The sequence below is a fragment of the Vulpes vulpes genome, chromosome 1, assembly GCF_048418805.1.
Source record: "Vulpes vulpes isolate BD-2025 chromosome 1, VulVul3, whole genome shotgun sequence".
In the NCBI taxonomy this organism is placed as follows: domain Eukaryota; kingdom Metazoa; phylum Chordata; class Mammalia; order Carnivora; family Canidae; genus Vulpes; species Vulpes vulpes.
The window spans coordinates 175,313,652-175,333,401 of record NC_132780.1 but is presented as its reverse complement, the minus strand read 5'-3'; the positions used below and the strand labels follow the sequence as shown (position 1 = coordinate 175,333,401).

Below are 19,750 nucleotides of genomic sequence, written 5' to 3'. Positions count from 1 at the left end.
AATCAACTTATCACAGATAATAAATCACACCACAATGTTTCTTTCTTCAGTCTGTGTCTTTACCTAAACAAGAGTTGCTTTTTGTATCACACGCGTCTCCTAAACTCTCCCCTGGAGGTCCTTGTTTATTTCCAAGCCAATTCCTACAGAAATGGTACTGAGCTGAGTATATGGAGACAGGAAACTTTGAGGGATCATAATCTCTGGATAAAAGCCAGAGCTGAATGCTGAGGAGCTGGGTAGTTTTAGAGAGACATGTATTGGGAATCTTGGAGTTAAGTGTCCCACATCTGGCAAGTTGTAGACATGTATTTTTTGTTTAGGAAGAAACTGGGTTTTACCAAAGTGAAATTTAAAAAAAGAGAAGGAAAAAGAGAGTACAATATTGAGAATGAATCGGTCCTTCTCAGAACCATCTCATACTTTCTCTATGCATCCTTATCAAATCCAAATACATACTTAATGTTAGAAAAATTTAAATAGGTATGCGTTTTGGTTTTCTGTTTCCTACTAGAATAAAGTAAGCCTGGTAATGTTCTGTATCTATTATCTGAAATTTATAGTTTTCTCCTGTTTTCAGTAAACATCAGGTACTTAGCTAATTAAATGTGATACTCATAGAGTCTTGTTTATAGAAAAGTGTCAACTTTCAGGATGTTGTATGTAAGTCTTGATAAAATTACGTAGAAAATGACGTGTACTGTCTTTTCATAGGCTGACCTTGCAGTCACCACCTCCTGAAAATGGCTCAAAACAAAAAATGATCTAAGGATTGAAACAAGATAAGATCAAATTGATGTCATAGTAATTACATGAAGGACCATTCAATCACTGGATGGAATTTACTGTTGATCCCTGGGCTTAGATGCAGGTGGGAACATGCAGTTTTTATTACTCTGCTGGTATAAAAGACAAGTGAGGACTTTATTAACTGTAGTTACTGAGAAATCACAAGGCAAAGCTAAAATCCATCTTCAGATCCACAATCAGCTGCCCTGAGCACATCCTGCAAAAAGTCCGGAGGAAGGTAATATGAATGAAACAATTTTGTGGGATTTTAATTGAGTGAGGTATAAACTATTTTATAATATAGGTCAGCTATGCATAAGCCTTAGTGAGGAGAGAGACAGACATTTACACATTCTCTTTTCAGCACTCATGATTGAATTGGGAGGAAGTCTGCAAAACTGTGGTCTGATCACAGGCTAAGATGTTATCTAACAGAAACCAGAAACCAAATGTCTCCTGCTGAGATGTGCAAGTGCCTGTCAGTATCTAAACATTTTCTTCAAGAAATATTGGGTATCATTTGAGACATTTGTTTGAGTGGCTTACAGGCAGAAGGAGAGTAGACATTATATAAGTTGCTGATATTGTTTTACCATCAGTTTTTATTTATTTGTTTATTTATTTTAAAGATTTTATTTATTCATGAGAGACACACACACACACACAGAGGTAGAGACATAGGCAGAGGGGGAAGCAGGCTCCCCCTGCCTCAGGGAGCCTTTTGAGGGACTCAATCCCAGAACCCCAGGATCATGACCTGAGCCAAAAGCAGATGCTCAACCACTGAGCCACCCAGGTGCCTCTATTTGCTTATTTATTTAAAGATTTTATTTATTTATTTATTTTAGAGAGAGGGAGAGAGAGAGCACGAGCAAGCCTGTGATGGGGTGGGGGGGAAGCAGAGGGAGAAGGAGAGAATTTCAAGCAAACTCCATGCTGAGTGGGGAACCAGACTCTCAGCTAGATCCCAGGATCCTGAGATCATGACCTGAGCCAAAATCAAGAGTGGGATGCTTAACTGACTGAGCCACCCAGTGGCCCCTACCATCAGTTTTTAAATGATGCATGATTGTATCTTCAAGTTGGCCAATCATAAAGCAGCTCACTTGTTTACTCAGATGACCATAGCTTCTGATATCTTTTGAATAGATGATCTCCTATAGACTTGCATATAGTAACACTGACAATTTTTGGACAACATTGTTTCTATTTTCTTCTTTCCTAAAATGCTACAAAATTAAACTCAGTGCTATTTCTCCAAGTATTACTGATGACCTTGTAATTCTGAATCTCTTGACCAAATCTAGTTGGTGTGTTCCAGTGAGAGTTTCTGGAAACTTGCTAACCTTACTTGTATTTACATGAGCAGTAGTTGAAATGGCAACTTATTGGGAAATTGAGACTAGAAAATAAAAGTGGTCTCTTGTTCCTCTTTATTAGTGCTGAGGAACAGGATTTGGGCACATGGAAGAATTATGGGTCCCTTGGGAATGCAGAAGCTCCATTTAAACTTCATAGGAACTTTTATTTCCTAAGTACTTACAATCCTTTTCCTACTCAAAAATAAGATATTTTATATTAGATCAGAGGAATCTTTTTAATTTTCTGAGGATATCTTTTAATTATTATTATCAATTAATTATTTAATTACCCGACTTAATACCAAATCAATTATTAAAAATATTGGCCATCCAAATTGCATTGTAATCCTTTGCTATAGTCTTGAATTATTTTAAAAAGGTAAGAACAGTTACCACTTATGAACAGTTCATGTGCTTTCATTTCAATTTTAACTTTGGTTTTGGTTTAAGTTTCTTTTTTCTTTTTTTCAGTAATAGAGTTTTTGAAATTTTGAGTCATATTTCTTACCATTTCCTGCTGAAAAAGGTAGCATGTGTACAATGTTAGAAAAGCAATTGATTATGTTCCAGAATAGATTCTCAGTTTCATTGTACATTTCTTATAAATGTGGGACTCAAATTTACATGAAAACTCACAGTAAGAGCTGGGAAATAGAAATAGCAAAATTAGAAGGTAATATGCATCTTGTTCAAAAATAGATCAAGATAATTTGTTTTCACAAAGAGAAGATGTACAGGATCAATTAATATTTCCCACTGAGAACAGTATGACCCATAGCACCAAACTTCTATTTTTACAGATTGTGAATCGTGGAGTAGTTTGGCATTAATTTATGATCTTTGCAAACTTCTGTTTTGGTGTATAACATGTCAGCATTACCTATTGTAATGTAGCATAAAGTAATCTGGTAATTTCTTGGTCCATCAGAATTAGGGATAATATTATAAAAATACTCTAGCATCCTTATACACCAGGGTCTAAGAGAAAGAGAGGGTGTAGACAGGACTGATGCTGAACCGAGAGTGGAATCAAGGCAATATTGGAAATCAAATTAGAAAAGACAATTGTAACAGCATGATCTCTGTGTAAATCAATGTCTTAAAGGAGATAATGGATTAACTATGTACTTCTGGGTCATAGCAGTGGTATGGGTGGAAAAGTATGATTTTAGGATCAGATCACTTTCTGAGTGACTTTGGCAGAGCCCTTTAATTTTCTGAAGTGTAGTTTTTCTAGTCTATGAAGTAGGTGCCATATTAATGTTTTCCTCATAGAGGTGTAAAGAGAATCAAACAGAAGAATGTATGTGAAAGCCAACGTTACCCTCTTTCTAGCACAGTCAGACAGCAGTCCTCATAACTTAAGCAGGTATAAAATGCCTCCTAATCCACATGAAATGGCTTTCTCAAGGCTGTTCTGAAGAAGGTGAAGTCAAATAAACATGTAAAATAAAAGATTACATAGGTAAGTTATATTTAAGCTGGCACAACATAATGTTGCTCTCAACAAAAAATGTCAGCATCTTATTTAGGGATATACCATCTGAAAAAAATCATTTAAGAACTTCATTGTAAAATATAAAGATTTGAAGGCACTACAGTGAAGCGTGGTTCAGAGCTTGAAATTGTAAAGAGATATTCTAAAATCTTGGCTCCACCCGCAACAAATTTTGTGACTTTGTCTGGGTTACTTTGCCTCAAGAATTTCTTTCACAAGATTGTTGTGAGTATTGAATATGTTTGTGTGTTCAAAGATGCCCAAAAGAACATCTAGCACACGAAAGTGCCCCATTAAATGTAGGAATTATTTTTAAAGCATAGTTATTGTTATTATCAAACCCAGTATTACAGATACTGTGTAGAATGCTAACTCCAAAATTTTTTTCACACATCACTACATTTCCTAAATAGAGTAACTGAATACCTGTTATATAAATAACCTCCCACAGAAGAAAAGTAAGGAGACAGTAGAAAGAGGAGAAAGCAGAAAGGCAAGACTGGGGTCTGATATTGCAGACCGTGGAAGAAAAATTTTTGTTATAAGACAGAGCAATAGCTGATTGTTCCAGGAATCTACCATGATACATCAAACTCCCCAAAACCTTAGTGGGTAAAGCAACAAGTTATTGTTTTGTCTTGGTTCTGTAGGTGGCCCCAGGATCATCTGGGCAGTTTTTAACTTGGATTTCTCATGTATTTGTGATCAGATAGTGGCTGGGGTTGGAGTCATCTGGAGATACAACCAAACCGGTCATATAGGATGACTTCTTCATTTCTTACTTCTTGGCCTTCTTTTCTTTCTCCATGTGGCTTGGCTTCTTTCTTAAATTTTTTTTTTATTTAAATTTTTTTTTAAAAAAAGATTTAAAGAGAAATCAATAATTCTGGCCTGTCTATTCTATTATTGAAAAACTTCAAGGCAAATGAAATATGTTTTTATGATTTAATGCTTTTAAATTTTTTTAAAAAAAGATTTTATTTATTTATTCATGGGAGACACAGGGAGAGAGAGAGAGGCAGAGACACAGGCAGAGGGAGAAGTAGGCTCCCTGCAAGAAGCCCAATGTGAGACTCAATCCCGGATCCTAGTCTCACACCTGGAGCCAAAGACAGATGCTCAACCACTGAGCCACCCAGGTGTCCCAGTGGCTTTGCTTCTTATCGCTGGGTGGTCTCAGAGTAGTAGCACTTCCTATGGAAGTCTTTCAAGAGACAGAAACCAGGGAACTGCCAGGTTTGGGCTGGGATCTACCAACAACCGGCCCAAAGTTGCACCTGCCATATTCTGTTGGTTCCAGTAGGCAGAGGGCCCACCTCGCTCAAATGTGGTACAAAAAGAAACATGGTGTGTTTTGATGTGGAAGTGGAAGTGTCATATTACAGAAGGAATATAAGCTGGGAGATATTTTTGTTGCCAACTTTGGGAAGTATGACCTGCCATAGCAATGAAACATAGGGGCTATAAAGGAGCTTCTCTTTGAAGCTCTTCTGCTGTTTTTACCACACACACACACACACACACACACACACACACACACAAATCCTTGTAAAGTAAGGTTCTAGGGAAGAGAAATCAATAATTCTGGCCTGTCTATTCTATTATTGAAAAACTTCAAGGCAAATGAAATATGTTTTTATGCTTTAATGCTTTTAAATGGGAATGACATTTGGTGTGTCAAAAGATTGCATAAAAATAGCTCAGCTAAACATAACAAAATACAATGCACAAATCTGAAAAGTTACAGGAAATATTCTTATATTCCTATAATAATGCTCCATATAAAACTTTTCTAGCCTTTGGATATTTTACTTTTCTGAGTGATAAATTGATAACTATCTGATGTTCTATTCCTGCCAGCATTTATTACTTCAATAATGTTAATTTAAAAAATTGGGCATTTTTAAACAACAAACATTTGAAATTCTCATTGAGAACAATATTTTATGGGGCACAGAGTTTGTCTTATCAAAATTCCTTATTGATTTCGTATGCAGACGATTTAAAAAATGCTCATGTGCTAGGAAAACCAAAGGGTAATGGAAAAACTAAGATTTTAATTACATAATTAAGTTAACATTGTAACGTGCCTTAAATAACAAAGTAGAAGGTATGCATCTTATTATAAGCCCCTTAAATTTATTCAATTAAGAAAAGAAACTTCTCAAAATATAATTGTTAAAAAAGAATGGTCATAAAGGGATTAAAATCATTTTCATAAGTCCAGAAGTCCTTCAATTTTCTTCTAATTATTGCTTGTTTTTTTCCCCTTTATTCTTATTTATTTATTTTTAAAATTTTATTTATTTATTTGAGAGAGAGAGACAGAGATAGTGAGAGGGAGCAGGAGTGGGAGGAGAGGGAGAAGCAGGTTCCCTGCTGAACAGGCAGCCCGGAAGTGGGGCTGGATCCCAGGATCTAGCCCTGAGGTTATGCATGACCTGAGCCGAAGGCAGATGCTTAACTGACTGAGCCACCCACGTACCCCATTCCTTTATTTTTAAAAATAAATATTTTTAAGGTAAATATTTTACTGTCATTCTTTTGTTCAGTGCTTCTTTATGGAAACTTTTTTTTTTGTTTGTAAAACATAGTGGTACAAGCTATGCTATATATTTCTATCTATGAGACCCCTTTTCCCCCCATTTCCTTTCTCCCCATTTCATCTGGAAAAGGAATTGGCTCCCTTTAAAGATTTTGGGAAGGCACAAAGCACTGCTGTTGTTGTGTTTTGTTTTGTTTTGTTCGTTTTTTGAAAAGCACCTGTTACCATTTAATAAACCTCCTTCCACATGTCCTGAAGCTACCAAGATGCAGCCCCTTCCCCCCCGCACCCCCCCCCCCCCCATCTTCTCCTCAGCTCTTGTACTGAAAATTTGGCTTTCACGATGACAGGCTGTTCTGGAAACTTTCCCTTTCCCAAAACTTTGTAGAGCCAGATCGCAGCACATCAATGATAGGAGCAGCTCCAGCCTTGTTTCTGGCAGCATTTATCTGTGTCTGCTAAGGGACAAGGTCCACAGCTTATCAAGGTTGACAGCTGGCCAAGAAGCTCTGGTTCCTCGTTAAGTAGCGCCTCAAACCAACTTTCCCCCAGTAACCTCGGTGTTATTTGTCAGAGTTGATCCTGTTGGATGATGCACTCTACCAGCATTACCCTGACCTCCTGGGTGCTTCTGGCGCTTGCCCATGCGGCTGGGGCCATGCCTCACGTGCCCCTGAGGTTTCTGGATCTTCCTCAGTCTGGATGGCATGTCTACAGCCCAACGAAAGAAGCACAAAACACTGTGAAGTGACTGATAGACCGAAATCCCATCCCAAATGGTGCCACTGAGCTGTGTGGCTTCACTCTGCCTTATTTCCCTCTGGATCATGGGGCTCTTTGAGGCATATTATTTGCCACCTCTAGCTGCTTCATGAATTATGGGGACTCTTGCACAAATCCATGAAGCTCTTGCACAAATATCAAAATCCTAAAATATGTATTAACTGCTGTAGAGATTCTCTTTCAGTCAGGTAGACGTTCTTAATTCTCATTTGCTTGTCATTTCTCCTTTGTCATGTCCTCTGCCCAGCGAATGCTCAGTGTCTACAAAGGCTTTCATTACAACATTCTTCACTCTCATGGTTACTTGCCTTTGTATCTGGGTCAGATAGCGGGAAACTTATTCAAATTTGTGTCATCCGTACTTGGCACTGTGCCTGACGTGTAGCAGGTGCTTATTCAGTCTTTAAATCTCTCAAGAGTTCAATTTTGCACTTCAATTTTGCACTTAACTCCCGTCAAATTATCCCAAACTCATCTTTTTGTTTATTTACTTTTATTCTATTTTTTAAAATTATTTTTTAAAGGTTGTATTTATTTATTTGAGAGACAGAGCACAAGAAAAAGAGTGCGTGACTGGGGAGTGGGTGGGGGGCAGACAGAGAGGGAGAAGTGGACTCCTCACTGAGCAGGGAGCCTGATGCAGGGATCCATCTCAGGACCCTGGGATCATGACCTGAGCCACACACAGACACTTAACCAATTGAGCCACCCAGGTACCCACCCAAACTCATCTTATCACAGGATAGAGAAAACAGTAATTATCTATATTCAAGAGTCGATGAGATGATTGGGGACAGATTGAGGGAGTATTAACCAGTCTCCCTTTGTCCCCACAATTGGTCAGCCATCCACGTCACCACCTTTGGAAAAACTATCAGTGAATATGTTAATGGGTCTGAAGGTCACTGTGGTGCCTGGAAACAATGTTTGACTGTCTACTTGGAAGAACGGGGAACCTGGAGGACTACTGAGGCTAGGGCCTGGAGTAAGGGATCGTGAAACACTCTCATGCTCTACCTGCTGTGAAGAACTTGTTACAAGGACAAAGTAGAAACCCCCTTACTGCAACTAGAGAGCATGGGCAAAGAAAAATAGTTACCAGGGTCACTCCAAGCTGAGTTTTCTTACTACGGGCCCCAGGCTCTTTAAATTCGTCCAGCTGGAGACAGAGGTGGTCACTCAGCAGGAAGTAGAGATGAGCTGACTCTGTGGAAGTTGTGGGATGATGGATTCCAAACATTCTACTTTCCCTTGTGACTTTCTTCCTTCCAATCTTTCTTCAAGGTGAGCCAAGGCTATCTTCTCTCACCAGGCAAGATGCTAAAACTTACAGGCCTATCCTCTGTTTAATAAACAATTATTGAATACCTGCCTCATGCCAGGCAATGTGCTAGGGATTAAGGGCTTTACCTTAGAGGTTCCCTTCATTAGTTACTGTTCACTGAAGGGAACTGACTTTGCCTCTCCTTGGTAGTTAGCTGAGTTAGATGTGGCTAATGAGAAGCCTCTAGAAGTCAGTTAGATTTCTACTGTTTTGTTAATAAAGAATTGTGCTTCTAACCCTAACTAGTCATCTCAAAAGTGTGCTATGAGTCAGATGACTTCTGGGTGTGCAGAGTATAGATGAGTCACCCTTGCCATCACCACCATTAGAAAAACCGAAAACCTTGCTCTCTGGCAGTTGGGGAACGATGGCATCATCTTTGCAAGTGAAGGGCAGGATTTCACATTGTACCAAGCACTTGTAATCTTGGAGCTATCTTTTATATGTACAGATGTGTACGCACATAGAGACACACACATCTACTCACATATAATAATGTAAAAACATCTAATTAGCCTTGAAGTCTTTCCAGGCTACAACAGACAGGGCAGGATTGTTGATAGACATACACCAAACTTTATAAGGGCCTTTTCTGTGGTAAAAACAGAACAGAGGAGCTCCAAAGAGAAGGCCCCTGGGTATTCACTGTCCCTAAGTTTTCATGTGATAGCAGGTTGTATTTCCAAAGAAGGCCACACAAATATCTTGGACTAAATTCCCTCTGTAGTATGAGAGTATGTGTGCCACTTCCACATCAAAAAGTGGTGTGTCTATTTTTGCACCCCATTTAATGCCCATTTATTCCACCATGGGTGAAAGTTCCGGAAGACTTGAAAGACCCCGAGGTGTTGCAGGCCCGGATGCAGCTCTTGGAAGCTATGTTTGGCCTAGCTGGATCTCGAATCCCGTACATCAAGCAAGTGAGCAAAGTCATGCTCGAGCTAAAGGTTCTGGAATCCTCGGGCCTCACTGAGGTCTTGGTTTATGGCTCTTACTTGTACAAGCTCAGGGCCAAGTGGATGCTCCAGTCCATGGCCGAGTGGCACCGCCAGCGACAGGAACGAGGGATGCTCAAACTTGAGGATGCCATGAAAGCCCTACAGCTAGGTCCTTGGATGAAGTGAAGCCAGTTTGCCACCAACGTACCTGGAATCAGGATTTGAAGAGTAGATTGTTGTCTCCAGAGCTGGAATGTATATGGTCTGGTTGAAATTCTGCTCCAGCCTGACAGGGAAAAGCCAGCTGATTTGGGGTCTCTGCCTTTGTCTGAGTCCTAATGTGGCTTCTCCCCTACCCCCCAAATTTGCTAATTAAAGGATAACATTTTAAATTAAAAAAAAAAAAAAAGAAGAAGTCCTCGGCCCCCATCAACAGTGGAGATGCCTGCCCCACCATACTGGAGTGACTCCAACATGAAGGACCCCCCCAGAGCTACCATCTGGTTATCTGCCAGTTTTTCCAGCTGCCCCCTACCCGACCCAGCGCCCTCTCCCCCTTCCCAGAATTCATGACATCAGAACACCGGCTTTCCCCTTTTCCTTGAGACTCAGGAGGGCTGAAGCAACAGCCTTTTGCTTTTTCTCTCTCCCCTACCAAGGGGTGAAGGAAGGGATCCATCCTATTGTTCATAGGCACCAGCTCCCTCCCCTAAATCAGGCTGAGAAGGAACCAGCCAGCTCTTACCTCCTCCTGGTTTTCTTTCCCACCCCAGTTTATTTTTTGTCTCCCCCCACCCCCCACCAACCCCAGCCCATACCTTTGAAGCCATTTTATGAACTGTCATGTGCCACCTGAGCTTCCAGTAAGAACAAAAAACAGCAGCCAGTGGGCCTAACTCTCCTTCCCTTCGACCTTGAAAACTGAAGATGACCGGGCACATAACTCATAGTGGCCTGGTGTTGCTCCACCTCGTTGGGCAGCCACAGAAACCAGCTATACTACAAAGGCCTGGTTAGAGACCCCATAAATAGCTTTCCCTGGGTCCCTGGCATCAGTCATGTTGGCATTTGGGCCTGTGTCCTAGAAGGAGCTCAGGTTTGCTCGTATCATTCGATGCTTCTCACTGGCTTCAGATAAAACTTTCACCTAATAAATAGTGTGTTAGCACTGGAGCCTGAATGAGCTCCTCGGGGCCCGGGAATCATCAGATGAAATACTCCTCCTTGTCCCTGCCCTTGGCTGAGTCACTCTCCATTTGGAGGATGGCGCTGGGCTCGCCTTCTGCAGGTTCATAGGTGACGTAGCTGCCTTTGTTCTTGTACATGCAAAAGAAGATCAAGATCACGACTGAGAGCAGGGTGAGGAAGACCACGGTGATAACCACACATGCAGGGTGTGTGTGTGTATAGGATACTTGGTCTATCTGTCTAGCTTGTATGGGGTACTGGTAGAGTGTTTACCTACTTCGTAAATCATTTAATATATTAATTATATATAATCACAATAAATAACATGAAAACACATTAGATAATAGTAGTAAATTATGACAATAATATTCTTTTATACTTTCAAGCATGCTATATTTTCCTGTTTTATCAAGAATTAAATTTTATGCACACATACAGTTTGATGTAAACTAAATCATAAGAGACCCCTAATTTAAGCCTTGAAGGAGGCTTTTTATTAATGCTTTCTTTTGAATTCTTATGACTTTTATATCAGCATAAAGTGGCTTCTACCTGTGACGTATTTAACACGTATAGATTCTCATATTAGCCACCTACAAATTATAGAGCTTAGTGAGAACATACAGTTTCTAATGAATTTATTATTTGAAATTATTTTGTTTTATTAAACATTTATTTTAAGTCCTCATTTGAGAGTTACCTTGTTCCTTAATGACAGCTCTACATTAGCAACTTTGGTTTGCTATTATTATTACTGTTCTAAAGTCCCAGTGCAACATAATGACATCTACTCTGCAAACCCTTATGAGGTTTTCACAGAATTGGAGAGACAAACATATCAATCACTGGCTAGAGTTCAGGGCAGATTGCGGAACTTTCATCTAGGAATTCTAAGCAAAGTGATAGGTGAATGTAGTGGAGGGAATGATGTATTCTGGCTTTGAGGTCATGTGAAACCTTCATGGGGAAGCTGACAGCTGGGCAGTCCTTAAAGGGACTGAGATGGATGGACTGAGGAGGAAAAGAAAGGCTTTACTGGCCAAGATGAGAAAACACACATTTCTTGGATTCACACCATTCTGCTGTGGCAGGTGGCAGGAGGTAAGAGCATGTTGAGTGGACATTGGGGAGGCACTGTGGGGTCAGATGTATAAAGTCTGTGATGTTTGCGAGGTACTCACTTGGAATGCCAATAAAGGCTGAGCGAGGTTAGTAAATCTGATTTAGATTGAGCATATTTTGCAAAATAGCATAAATTCCAGTTGAACCTAATTCTTTTTCCTGTCCTGATTCTTAATGTTTTTCTCTCAAATTCCAAAACATAAAGACCTAAAGATGATTAGAATGATACAAATATTTATTAAAATGTTTTCAAGATTTGAAGGTTAATCCTTTGATGAATCCCATTTCTTTGTAAAATAAAGATAAAGGCACTTCTGTTATTGAAAGCTACAGCAATGGTGACTTTAGTTCTGTTTTTTCAATCTTCACTTTATCATAAAGCAAATTCTGAAATGTGCATTGACTTCATGCTCTCACATTCTGCAATCTTGTTATAAATGTTTCTCTCTGAATTAATTCTGATATAATTGTTCACTGCATAATGCTGAATTTTCATAAAATATGAGCTGCAATATCAAAGCACAAAAATGATACTTAGTTTAAAAAAGGAAACCAGTTTCAATTCTGAAAACTTCCTTGTGGCTTTGTGTGTCACTTAAGCAGTGGTTCTCAGACTATTTGGTCTCAGAAACTGTTTATGCTCTTAAAAATTGTTGAAGAGTCTAAAGAATTTTTTTATGAAGTTGTATTTTCCAATATTTACTTATTTAGAAATTATGTTAGAAAAAGTCTTAACATATTTATTTATTAAAAAACAGAATTAACTATCACATGTTAACAGAAATATATATTTATAAAAAAAATGACAACTTCTAAAACAAAAAACTAAGAAAGGCAGCATTGTTTTATCTTTCTGCAATTTTAAAAAAAAGACTGGTCCAGTGGAACCTAGCTAGATTCCCATGTGCATCTATACTCAATCCACTGCAATTGCACATTGTTATGTAGCCCTTGGAAAATTTCTCTGAACACCCATGAGGGGCTGAGAGTGAAAAAAAGTCAGTAACATCTTAGGACTACTATGAAAATCATTTTGACCTCACAAACTTACTGAAAAGTGTTTAAAATTCTCAGATCACAATCTGAGAACCACCAACTTAGAACAATGTTTATTTGGTGCTAATTAAGTATGGAGATAAATAAAACCCATAATTACTGATGTATAAGTATATACATCAAGGAGAAATAATGGCTTACTTTTGTTTTAGCCTTACCAATATTTATGCAGTTTGTCTTTCTATAATTTAAACTGTTAGTTCTGCTGACATTTTTTTCTTAAACGATGTATAAGTTCATATAAAGCTTTGCAAAAATATGGTCTCTTTGTGTCAGTCTGCATGAAAAATAACCACAAATTTTGACTCATGCAAATTTAAAGCTTATTTTAGAATGCCTTTTTTAAAATAAACTTTTGTTTTGAAGAATTATAGATTTAGAAGAAGTTGAAAATATGTACAGAGAAGTCCTGGATATACTTTAGCCAGTTTCTCCCAAAGATAATACTGTGCCTAGGTGTAGTACAATGTGAAAACCAGGAAATTGACATTGGTACAACTCATGGAGCTTATTCAGCTTTCACTGGTATTGTGTGTATGTGTGTGTACATGTGTGAGTGTGTATAGTTCCATGAAATTTTATCCTGTGTGTACATTAGTGTACAAATATCACAATTAAGCACAGAACTGTTTCATTGCCGCATAGTTCCCTTTATAGCTGCACTTATCCCCCCTCAACTCCCTCCCCAACACTAACTCCTTAAAACTGCTAATTTATTCTGCATCTCTCTAATTTTATTATTTTGAGAGTGTTATATAAATGGAATCATACCGTATGCAACCTTCACTCAATGCAATATTCTTGAGATCCATCTGCGATGCATGCATATCAATATGTATTCCTTCATGTCGCTACATGGTATTCAGTGGTGTGGATGTACCATTGCTTATATAACCATTTATCTGTTGAAGACATTTGGATTGTTTCCAGTTTTTGCTTATTATAAATAAAGCTGCTCTGAAACTCTGTACACAAGTTTTGTATGAACATTATTTTCATTCTTTGAGGTTAATGCCTGAGTACAGCTGTTGGGTTATATGGTAAGTTTTATAAGAAACTTCCAAGTGATTTTCCATTTTATATTCCCACCAGCAATGTTTGAATTATCCTGTTTCTCTGCATCCACAACAGCATTTGGTATTATCATGATGTTTTGTTTGAGCTATTCTGATGCATATATACTATTTTGCTATAGTTTTAATTTGTATATTACTAATGGCTGATAATGTTAAATGCTTTCCATGCACTGATTTGCCATCTATATATCCTTTCTCTTTCTGCTGAAGAATCCATTTTCTTTTTCTTTTTAAAGATTTTATTTATTTGAGAGAGAGAGAGAGAGAGAGAGAGAGAGAGAGAATGAGCAAGGGGAGGGGCAGAGGAGAGGGAGAGAGAATCTCCCTGCTGAGTGTGGAGACTGATGTGGGGCTCGATCTCATGACCCTGAGACCATGACCTGAGCTAAAACAGAGTCAGTCACCCAACTAACTGAGCCACCCAGGCACCCCTGCAACACTCATTTTCTAATTGGATTTTTTCTGTTGAGTTTTGAGAGCTTGTTGTCTATTCTAGATCTAACCCTTTGTTAGTTATGTGGCTTGCAAAAATTTTCTTCAAGTCTACCTGGGGACGCCTGGGTGGCTTAGCAGTTTGAGCGTCTGCCTTTGACTCAGGGCCTGATGCTGGGGTCTGGGATCCAATCCCACAACGGGCTCCCTGCAGGGAGCCTGCTTCTCCCTCTCTCTGTGTCTCTGCCTCTCTCTCTCTCTGTCTTTCATGAATAAATAAATAAAATCTTTTAAAAAAGCCTGTTCATTGTATTTTTATCTACTTAACAAAGGATTAACCCATAATTTTTTATGAAGTCCAATTTATTAATTTTTCTTTTATGGGTCATGATTCTATTGTTAACGCTAGAAACTCTTAACCTAGTCCTTGGTTCCCCAATTTTTTTTAAAGATTTTATTTATTTATTCATGAGAGACACAGAGAGAGAGGCAGAGGAAAAAGCAGGGTCCCTGCAGAAAGCCTGATATGGGACTTGATCCCAGGACCACGACCTGAGCCAAAGGCAGATGCTCAAACACTGAGCCACCCAGGTGCCCCTTTTTTCTCTTTTTTAATAAAAATGTTTGTAATTTCACATTTTACATTTGTCTATGATTCATTTTCAATAATTTTCATATAAGGTATGAGGTTTACATTAAGTTTTTTTTTCCAGTTGTATTGGCAGCTATTGTTGAAAGGTTGAATTCCTCTGTTAAATTGTTTTGGCATCTTTGTCAACAACTGGCTGGCCATATTTGTATAGGTCTATTCCTGGGTTCTCTATTTTGTTCTACTGGTCTATGTATCTGTTCCTCTGCCTATATCACAGTTTTGATTACTGTTGTTGTATACTAAGTCCTAACACTGGGAACAGTGATTCCTCCTACTTTCTCTCTTAAATTGTTTTAGCTATTCTAGATATTTTGCCTTTCAATAATAATAATCTTGCCCATGTCTACAAAAGCTGTACTGGGATTTTGATAGGCATTTCATTAAATTTGGAAATAATTGACATCTTTACCATGTTGAGCCTTCCAATTCATGAACCTGATATGTCTCTCCATTTGTTTAGGCTTTCTTTGATTTATTTCATCAATATTTCATAATTTTCAGCATACAAATCCTGTATATATTTTGGTAGATTTATACTTAAGTATCTTCTTTGTAACAATTGTAAATGGTATTATTTTAAAAAAAGATTTTATTTATTTATTTGAGAGAGATAGAGAGAGAAGGAGAACATAAGAAAAGGAAGGGGAGGAGCAGAGGGAGAGGGAGAAGCAGGATCCCCACTGAGCAGGGAGTCTGACATAGGGCTCTATCCCAAGACCCTGGGACCATGATCTGAGTGGAAGGCACTTAACCAACTGAGCCACCCAGGCACCCCATGTTATTGTGTTTTAAATTTGTTTTCACATTATTGTTTTTAGTATAAAAATGTACTTCATCTTTGTTTGTTGATTTTATGTCATGCAATCTTGTTGAACTCACTAATTAGTTACAGGACCTTTTCTGTAGGTTCCTTTTCTTAAAAAAAAACATAGATGATTATGTCATCTACATATATGGATAGTTTTATTTTTTTCCTCTCAATTTGTGTGCCTTTAATTTCTTTTTCTTGTCATATTGCATTGGCTAGAACTTCCTGTACTATACTGGATAACAGTGAGAGTGGACATCCTTGCCTTGTTGCTAATCTTGGGGAGAAAACATTCAGTTTTCACCATTAAATATGATGTCAGCTGCAGGTTTTTTATAAATGCTCTTTATCAAGTTAAGAAAACTCTTCTGACTGTCATTTGCGGAAAATTTTTGTTATGAAAGAGTACTGAATATTGTCAAATAACTTTTCTGTGTCAATTGATACATCATATACTTCTTTTTCTTCTTTATCCTATTTCATTAAATGATTTTAAAATATTGAACCAACCTTTCATATGTGAATTATTCCCAGTTGGTCATATATAAATCCTCTTATACATTGCTGGGTTCAATTTGTTATTATTTTGTTTAGGATTTTTGCATCTAATTCCATGAGGTATACTGGTCTTTTGTTTTCTTTCTTATGTCCATTCTTTATTTCAGACTGAATTGGTTTGGGTTTTGTGTCAGGGTACTCCTGGCCTCACAAAATGAGTTTGGAACTATTCCTCCCTCCCCTATTTTCTGGAAGAGATTCTGTAAGGTTGATGTTAGCTCTCCTTTAAATGTTCTGAATGGTTTTTTTTATTGGTAATTGATGCTCTGTTCATATTATCTCTCATGGTTTGAACATAAGTAATCCATAACACTTTCACTTAAAAATAGGAATAAAAACTTGCCCATTTTATCTTATATGAGATTTCTGTAGGATATGTGTGGATACAATCCAATTCCCTGTCTGTCCATTCTCAGTTGCAGTGAGGTCAATGCTAGATATGGTCAATCACTCAGCTGACCTTGGCTAGCCTGATCATATGCACTCAAAATGCTCAGGTAAAGTTTAACTACTGGCAAAAAATAAATCAAGAAGTGCATTTAGAAAAACTGATAAACATTTTCTGCTGTTTATTCTTGCCACATTGCTGAATAGCATTTACTGTCCCACAATGATAGCGAGCATTAGAGTTCACCTACCATTAGTGAATAAAAAGCAAGAGAGACACTGTCCTTTCCTTCTGTTTTCTCACCTGGGAATATAGGAATGAGAAGGTTGAACTCAAATGCTCATACATTTTCATATCATATATAAGCTTATCTATTTTATATGAGTTTATTGATCTGTCTTCTTAGACATTATCTAAAGTTCCATGTCTTACAAATAAGGACACTGAGGCTTAGCAGAATGATATATTTAAAAACAACATTTTAAAATCCAATTTTATGGGTTTATATGAGCAATAGATTCTATTCCCTAGCTCTTCCCTAAGGAAAAAAGTTTATTTTGTTTTATTTTATTTCTTATTTACACAGTTCCAGAGTGTGTTGGGAGATGTAAGCAGAATGATCAAGACACTCACTGATGACTATTATTAGTAATGTTAAAACTACAAGTTGTTATGAATGGTAAACCAATTTCAGAGTAACTTTGTTTCCTCGTCTGTTTTGCAGGAGAGCCATGGATTACTACAGAAAATATGCAGTTGTCATTCTGGCCGCATTGTCTGTGTTTCTGCATATTCTCCATTCCTTTCCTGATGGAGAGTTTACAATGCAGGGTATGTGACCAAACGGATTTGCAGTAATAAGAAAAACACACATTCCTACATGTACATCAATAACTCCATTAATTACATTTCCACCTCCTTTCAAATGTGATAAATCTTTGCTGCTGGCTACATATCCAGGCTCTTTTGGATTGTACACATAAAGTCAAATTAGGTTCAGAAAATGTATAGTGATAATTTATCTAACATGTCCATTTAAATAGCAGCATGTACATATTCATCTGAAATAGATTCCTTATTATTCTTTATCTGAGTTTTACAAGCCGAAAACGCTCCTTATTCAGTTAGCCTAGTTTTTTTTTTTTTACATTTCTCCCAGAAGTTTTGAGAAGATTTTAACATTGCCTTTGTAGATGAATTCACATCAGTTAACAAGTGAGAAAAACAAAACCATTTTATGCAGTACATTTGTTTCACTGTATTGTTTGAAAAATCTCATATAGTCACTGATATAATTCCATCTGTTATGAAGCTGTGAGCTACTATTAGTTATGATTTTTCTTAGAGAAGTGGTAATATTTCAATTCCAGTTCTTATGTGTAGCTGCTCCATCTAATATCAGGCTCTCCACTCAGCAAGCTTTCTTAATTCTGACATATTTTTCTCTGTCAATATTTGGAGTTTCCATGGGGGAAAAAACAATAGCAGAATCTAAAGGGGAAAATATTTTGCCTCTGGGCAAAATCTTCCTTTCAGATGAGCGTGGTGCTTTCATCTGTCAAGTTTTGTGCTCTCTATAGGCATTGGGATACAGAATTCATGGTTGAAGAGACAGAAACTACTACTCTTTTTTTAAAATATATATTTGTGAGAAACTACTACTCTTGAAATCTCCCATCCATATTAACAAAAATTGTTTCCCATAAAGATAAATATAATCAGTACAAATAATACTATGTATGAAAATTAAGAGATAGCCAAAAAGTGTTTATTATTTTCCTTCTATTTTTAATGGAAAAATAAATTCACCATCTCATAATAAGGGAAAATTGAGTTTCCTTTTTTTATTATTATTTTTCAATTTAAAAGAATAAATTCTGTGCCCAATGTTGGGCTCAAACTTAGGATTCCAAAATCAAGAGTCACATGCTCCACTATTTGAGCCAGCCAGGTGCTCCTGTTTCTTTTTGAATCATTCTTGGATTATTTTACTCTTTGCCTTTTTTGGTGATAGGTTGCCCAGAATGCAAGCTAAAGGAAAACAAATACTTCTCCAAGTTGGGTGCCCCAATTTATCAATGCATGGGCTGCTGCTTCTCCAGAGCATATCCCACTCCAGCAAGGTCCAAGAAGACAATGTTGGTCCCAAAGAACATCACCTCAGAAGCCACATGCTGTGTGGCCAAAGCTTTTACCAAGGTGAGAACTTAAGGGGTCCCAGAAGTTTTCTAACAGTCTAACCTGAGAAATGTCCCCAGAGCACATGCATGAGGTTTAATGTCAGAGGTGTCTAATGACCCATCCTTGGCTTGAGATTTGTACAGAGATTTGTCCCCTTAAATCAAAAATAACCTTGTGGAGACAGGCTGGATTTATTCAGAATGAAAGGAATAGCTGTGGAGGTGATGAGGGGTAGGTTAGAAGAGAGTATAGCATACACACACACACACACACACACACACACACACAGAGAGAGCAAACCTAATCTTTTAGAGTGAAATATTAGCTGAAATGGAGAATGTGCAAAAGTAGCTAGCATTTATTTAGTCTAGCTGGCTACTGACAATTTTATTTAACATTCTCAATTTTGTCTATCCATCAATCCATCCATCTATTCATTTTTTTTCCCTTCCCTTTTAGGCCACAGTGATGGGAAATGCCAAAGTGGAGAATCACACGGAGTGCCACTGCAGTACTTGTTATTATCACAAATCTTAAATATTTTGCAAAGAGCATATTGATGATTGCTGATTTCCTGGAATGAAAATTAATTTTTTCAGTGTTTATGGCCTTGTGAGATAAAACCCTCTTTTCTCTTACTATGTTCTTTTTGGCATGCTTCAAGGATGTACTGCAGCTTTATTGCTTTTCTCTTTATCCCACAGTATAATCAGAAGTCTAGTTCTTTTCAATTGGCGTGAAATACAGCATTTAGTGTGACCATAAAAGCTGGTTCCTCTGCAAATAAACCCTTTTAAATCATCATTCTATCATTGGATTCTAATTTTTTCTTAAGAGTTTTAAGCCAGTTACTTTTGATAAGGACAATTGAAGACACCAGTGGGTAAGCTGGGTCCCATGCACTCAGTGATCCCACACTGGAGAACCTTGATCCCACCAAGCCTTCCAGAGAAAGCTGTGCATCCTTTAGCCAGTGGGATAGCTATAAAACAATCTGTTGGGGTGAGGAAAGAAAACATAAAAACTTCCACTGCTATTCATTTTTATATCA

General features: G+C 37.7%; 2 protein-coding genes across 2 annotated transcripts; both read left to right on the top strand.

Annotated features, from left to right (window-relative positions):
• Positions 1 to 914: 914 nt before the first annotated feature.
• Positions 915 to 19,503, top strand: CGA (glycoprotein hormones, alpha polypeptide). Its single transcript, XM_025983857.2, has 4 exons — positions 915 to 1,027; positions 17,243 to 17,349; positions 18,533 to 18,717; positions 19,159 to 19,503. Exons 2-4 carry the CDS (start codon positions 17,250 to 17,252, stop codon positions 19,234 to 19,236), a joined length of 363 nt encoding a protein of 120 aa, XP_025839642.1. The 5' UTR covers positions 915 to 1,027; positions 17,243 to 17,249; the 3' UTR covers positions 19,237 to 19,503.
• Positions 9,098 to 9,458, top strand: LOC112908418 (developmental pluripotency-associated 5 protein-like; the record flags this gene model as incomplete). Its single annotated transcript, XM_025983867.2, has 1 exon — positions 9,098 to 9,458. A coding segment is annotated over one exon (327 nt), but the record flags the coding sequence as incomplete, so codon positions are not given.
• Positions 19,504 to 19,750: the final 247 nt, after the last annotated feature.

Bases quoted from the DNA above. Each gene is read 5' to 3' on its own strand.
- CGA (XM_025983857.2), top strand. From the start codon at position 17,250: ATGGATTACTACAGAAAATATGCAGTTGTCATTCTGGCCGCATTGTCT. The intron at 17,350-18,532 runs GTATGTGACCAA...TTTTGGTGATAG, and splicing joins TGGAGAGTTTACAATGCAGG to GTTGCCCAGAATGCAAGCTA. The intron at 18,718-19,158 runs GTGAGAACTTAA...CTTCCCTTTTAG, and splicing joins TGGCCAAAGCTTTTACCAAG to GCCACAGTGATGGGAAATGC.